The 5684-nt window shown below is 38.0% G+C and overlaps 1 protein-coding gene across 2 annotated transcripts; it reads left to right on the top strand.

Moving 5' to 3' along the window:
* On the top strand, window positions 251-5452 carry LOC109225526 (pentatricopeptide repeat-containing protein At3g49740). Of its 2 annotated transcripts, none has more exons than XM_019390227.1 (5): window positions 251-2765; window positions 3061-3132; window positions 3673-3812; window positions 3909-4093; window positions 4548-5452. In XM_019390227.1, the coding sequence occupies exon 1, from the start codon at window positions 479-481 to the stop codon at window positions 2669-2671; it is 2193 nt and encodes a 730-aa protein (XP_019245772.1). In that variant the 5' UTR covers window positions 251-478; the 3' UTR covers window positions 2672-2765; window positions 3061-3132; window positions 3673-3812; window positions 3909-4093; window positions 4548-5452. The 2 variants fall into 2 exon arrangements, with proteins under 2 accessions (XP_019245772.1, XP_019245771.1); XM_019390226.1 differs by having other exon boundaries at window positions 2839-3132.

Raw genomic sequence — 5684 nt, 5'->3', positions numbered from 1 at the left:
CAACTTAGTATATTATAATCAATAATATGTGTATCGTATAATTTATTATATATTCCGTATTTCGATATTATTTTTATAAATACCAAATACCATACCTAATACTAAATTTTTTTAAAAACTTAAACCAAATATCATACCAAACCAAAATAAAAATACCAAAATTTTCAATTTCCATATGGTAATTTGGTATTTACCAATATGCACATCCCTACTCTCTACCAACTTGCATTGTATAGTGGTATAGAACGACTCCTGAATAATAGTTGATGCAATAGAACTCCGTCCTCACTGAATTTCAAACCATGACTTTGGCTCGGCGCCATTATAGAACGGATGAAAGCCAAAGGAGTAAATCTGTTTCCGCTCAAACTATGCCTTCCTTTTATCTGCAATATTGGAAAGGAACGAGCAGAATATCAAACTGACGAGACGACCAGTTAATCTATGAAGATGAACAGTTGAGATGTAGTCATTTAGAATGAAGTTCACCCGTTACAATAAAACCTTGACTGAAAGCTCCACAAAACAACTCATCAGACTCAATTGCCTTCTTTCAGACCGTACTCGTTCCCACCTATTCTTGGATGCTCTTCACCTCTTCAACCAAATTCACTCTTCCAATCATCTCAGACCAGACCATTACACCCTTTCGACCACCCTCACCGCCTGCGCCAACATCGCACCCACTAGCTTCGGCAACCAGCTCCACGCCTTCGCCATTAATGCAGGGCTTAAAGAATACTCTCATGTATCAAATTCCCTCCTTTCATTCTACGCCAAGTCAAAAGATTTGAGTTCAGTGAAAAGGGTTTTTAGTGAAATTGAAAACCCAGATGTTTATTCTTGGACTACGTTGTTGTCTGCGAGTACCAAGTTGGGTGAAGTTGAGTATGCTTGTCAGATGTTTGATGAAATGCCGCGAAGGAATTTGGCGGTTTGGAATGCAATGATTACTGGGTGTGCTGAAAGTGGGCGTCACGAGATTGCTTTGAATTTCTTTCAAAGAATGCATTTTTTGGGTGTTAGATATGATAATTATGCTTTTGCTAGTGTTTTAAGTTTGTGTAATATGGAGCTATTGGATTTTGGAAGACAAGTGCACTCAATGGTAGTTAAGACCGGGTTTTTGGCCAGAGCTTCAGTGCTTAATGCTTTGGTTACGATGTATTTTAACTGTAAGAATGGTTTTGATGCTTTTTTAGTATTTGAGGAAGCTGGGGATGAAGTGCCTGATCCTGTTACTTATAATGCAATGATTACTGGTTTAGTGAGTACGGAAAGAGCTGAAGAGGCCTTAATAATGTTCAAGGATATGCAAAAGTTTTCCTTGAGACCCACTGAGCTCACTTTTGTGAGCATAATGAGTTCATGTTCACATATTAGGATTGCTTCTCAACTGCATGCTCAAGTTGCGAGAATAGGTTTAGAAAACTATACATCCATTGCTAATGCAACAATAACAATGTATGCCAGTTGTGGGGACTTGAATGCAGTCTCTTTAGTTTTTGAAAGGCTAAAGGAGAAGGATACTGTGTCGTGGAATGCCATGATCACGAGCTATGCCCAAAATAGTTGGGACAGAGCAGCAATTTTCACATACCTTCAGATGCAGAGGGAAGGAATAGAGCCAGATGAGTTTACAATGGGCAGCGTACTAGCAAGCTCAGAATCTCTAGTAGTTGTTGAAATAATTTTCGGTGTTGCATTGAAGAAGGCACTTATCTTGAAAATAGAAGTATCTAATGCACTGCTCTCTGCATTCTGTAAGCATGGTGAAATGAAGCAGGCTTGTCAAGTTTTTAATGACATGTTTCCCAGAAACCTGATCTCTTGGAATACATTGATTTCCGGTTGTCATCTAAATGGACTACCCATGGAGTGCTTGCACCTCTTCTCTGAGATTGTTAGTGAAGGTTTAATGCCTAATCCTTTTACTCTCAGCATCGTTTTGAGTGTTTGTGCCAGCATTTCAGCTCTACAACAAGGGAAGGAGATTCACACTTACATTCTCAAATCTGGATTGTTTTCAGAAATATCCTTAGGAAATGCTCTCATCACATTGTATGCAAAATGTGGAATGTTGCACTGGTCTCTAAAGGTGTTCCAGAAAATGACAGAAAAAGACACAGTTTCTTGGAATTCAATTATTACTGCCTATGCACAGCATGGGAAGGGCAAGGAAGCTGTACATTGCTTTGAGATGATGCAAGAATTAGGTGGGGTCAAACCAGATAACACCACCTTTAATGCAGTTCTGTCAGCTTGCAGCCATTCAGGCTTAATTGATAGGGGAATTGAAGTTTTTACCTCTATGATTCATACATACGGTATAGAGCCTACAGCAGACCACTTCTCTTGCATTGTCGATCTTCTAGGTCGGGCTGGGTATCTTGATGAGGCTGAAAAACTGGTAAAAGATAGACATGTTGATGTAGATTCCACTGTTTGGTGGACATTATTCAGTTCATGTGCTGCTTATGGCAATGTTAGACTAGGCAGAATTGCTGCCGGATTTCTGCTTGAGACCGAAAAGAATAACCCCATGGTTTATGTTCTTTTATCCAATATTTATGCCAGTGCAGAGAACTGGGAGGACTCTGCTAATGTGAGGAAATTGATGAATAAATGTGGAGTGCTAAAGCAACCAGGAAGTAGTTGGATAGGATCCTGAAGCTCTTTTTCTTTAATGCTGGATGTCTTGATGTGATTGGTCACAAAGTTCAAGCTTACCTATAAACCAGGAGATTGCTCTCTGTGGAAGAAAGGTACTATGTCTTAAAAAACTTTAGATTAACAATGGAAATGAAACTTTGAAACTTTTCTAATCCATGACTGCAGGTCTAAGGGTAAAAGGTAGGTTTGGTCCTACATTTCCCACTTCAGTTCTGCCAGGCATACTGCATCTCCCGCAAGCCCCAATGAGTCGCTAGCCTACTCCACCAGCGAGCTATCTTTCCCCTGCTTCGTTCCCTGTCTTCTTCGCATGCTATAAATTCTTTCATGATGTCTCACTGGGGAATTGCTTGCTGATGGAAAACATTTTTTTGTGCGAATTTTAAGGAAATTCTTGCCTTGAACTCGGAAATTGCATGACGTAATTGCCATAGCAGAAGACAATTGGTCCGTCTGATGGTAGGTGTCAGTGACGTGTAATCTATTTACCACTATCTGTTTGAGTTATCAGGAAATTAGCTCTTGATTCTAAGTCTCCTGAATATCTTTAATTTTTTAATGCTTGTTGGGTAGTGGTTGACTCAAGAGACTCTTCTTAGGAGTAGCCTGGTTTATACAAAGTAGATTAAGTTCACCAATGAGCCAGTGAGGTGAAGTTGGCTGCTTTATCTATATCGCTTTTTGTCCTAGGGGTAGAAGTGGGTCCCACGAAAGTGTTCTCAAGAAGGGCCACTACTTAAAATTTTAATTTTCATGTTGGTAGTTGGAGTTTGTATGGATTTTATTGTTTATAAACCTTCTGCCTGTTAATAAGCTCAAAACATATCAAATTTGAACTTGTTAAAATAGATATGCATTACATTTTTATAAAAAGAAGTGAGATTAAAAGAAAAAGAGTTGTCCATTTTCTGTATTTGTTGCAAAGCTGCAGATTTCATATACTGTGCAAATTTAAAATTTCCATCCTATCTTGATAATTGATGAAATGATGCTATGCAGAGTCTCATTTCTTTGAATGAAGACTGAGCAAAACTACCTAAGCACGAAAATGGTACGGAAAGAGACAATCTCAATGATGAAGTTTTTGGCATCTGTCAAAAAAAAACTATGATTTTTTCAGCTGTTTTAGTTACCTCGAGGTACTTCCCTTTACGTTCTTCTACTTCTAAGAATGGGTGTTGTACATAATGTATTACTCATGTCCTTATGTATCCTATTTCCCCTGATTTACACAGGTAGTCCTGCTAAAAATTTACTTTGTCAAGTTCCAGAAACTGATAATATCGTGGATATTTAGTCGTCCTTCTACTCTCCGTGAGAGTGATATGCACCTTTGAGGTTAATCTCAAATATGCTTTGCACCAAATGAGCTGTTGTTTCCTATTTCCTGAAAACAAGCATACTTCTGACATTCTATTTGGTCAGTACCCTTCTCCTGTTTTCTAATTTGTTACTTTGGAGGATTGCTCTATTGAATAGCCTTCATATGTAGAAGTTTATGGATCCATTACCTTTTGCTCATTGCTCTCATGAGATTTTCCTACTTTCGTGATCATCATACCAATTATCAGCTAGCTTTACTGGATAATAATACTTACATTTTATTCTATTCTCTTGAGCTGTAGGGCACACAAGCACTCACATCATTCGATTGATTTTGTACATCTGATACCTTGTGTCCCTGTGCTATTTGATGTGTGTGGGTGTATATATATCCTTTCCTGAATTTTTTTAGAATGTAACTTTTATGCTTGCTCATGATGCCTGGTGTCTAATGTATATGTAATGTAGAAAAATAATACAGTATCTCTATGTTGACTTTCTTTTTAAGCACCCAGAAACTGTCATCAATCAATTTATTGTTGTCGTTTCAGGTTTTAATCCTTCTTCTCCTTTAGCAAGTGTTGCATTTCAGGGAGTTATTGCATTTCAGGGAGTTATCTGCTACAGATCCATGAAAACTTTTTCACCTTGCTGGAGGTGACTAGGAATATGTTTGCCCATATCCCTAAGTATAGGACTATAGCCATGCAAAGCGCACCAAAACATGCCTTCTATGAAAGAGCAAGCTTGATCTTACCTCCAAATATAGTCCAACCAGAGACTCGACTTCATTTTCCTCAACTGCACGGTACCCGCCTTTAAGGAGATCCCATAGACAGAACAACACTTTATCTCTTTCTATCCATCTAACTATAAAAAAAAAATTAGTGTCTACAGGTTTATTATAGTAGAAGATATGAACAAATTCACCATGATTAGGATATCGAGAAATGAAAACACGAATGTGAACGTCTGATTTCTAATAGACAATAAACCCTCCTCCTTTTTCCAGGATTGGGTAAGCTTGATCTTAGAGATTGTTTCTGCTGAGCACTGATGCTGTGGTTTTATTTATCTATCGACATCTGTAACTTGAGCAATTTAGCAGATTTTGAGACAAGTCAAATAAAGCAGAGGAAGAAATTGTAATGTACCCTCTTATAACCAAGAAGATATTCCTAGAACTACCAGATCATGTCTCAAAACCAGCTCTCATTATGATAAAGAGGTAACACAAGTTATAAAGAGGATCCATGTCCTGCATTATACAGGAGCACGTCATTTACAATGAATCCTGCTCACTGTAATTTGAGGACAATACATAGAATAATTTGTTGATCTAATCTTTGATTGATCACAAGCATTATGTACTAATTTTTCTTGCATTACCATTGTTCTGTGATGGTTCGTTTAGCGATGGTTCATAAATGAACAAAGATGATGAAAGTTAACATCTGTAGTTGTAACGACCCAGCTAGTTGTTTGCTTTCTAGATCCCTGTTCCTCTATTTAAGACTTCTCGTGTGTGCTTTTCCTGTTTTATTACTTTCAGAGGCGTTTGGTTTGGTTTTGGAAGGGTTCGGGTTGAATTAGGAACACTTTATTCCGTAATAGTGGTCTAAGGTGGCCAAGTTTGACTTGAGCCAACACTCTAAGTAAATGACCTCAGAATTAGGATTTGAAGGTTC

Source organism: Nicotiana attenuata, chromosome 5 (genome assembly GCF_001879085.1).
Source record: "Nicotiana attenuata strain UT chromosome 5, NIATTr2, whole genome shotgun sequence".
In the NCBI taxonomy this organism is placed as follows: Eukaryota; Viridiplantae; Streptophyta; class Magnoliopsida; order Solanales; family Solanaceae; genus Nicotiana; species Nicotiana attenuata.
This window is presented reverse-complemented; position numbering and strand designations above follow the sequence as displayed.

Bases quoted from the DNA above. Each gene is read 5' to 3' on its own strand.
- LOC109225526 (XM_019390227.1), top strand. From the start codon at position 479: ATGAAGTTCACCCGTTACAATAAAACCTTGACTGAAAGCTCCACAAAA.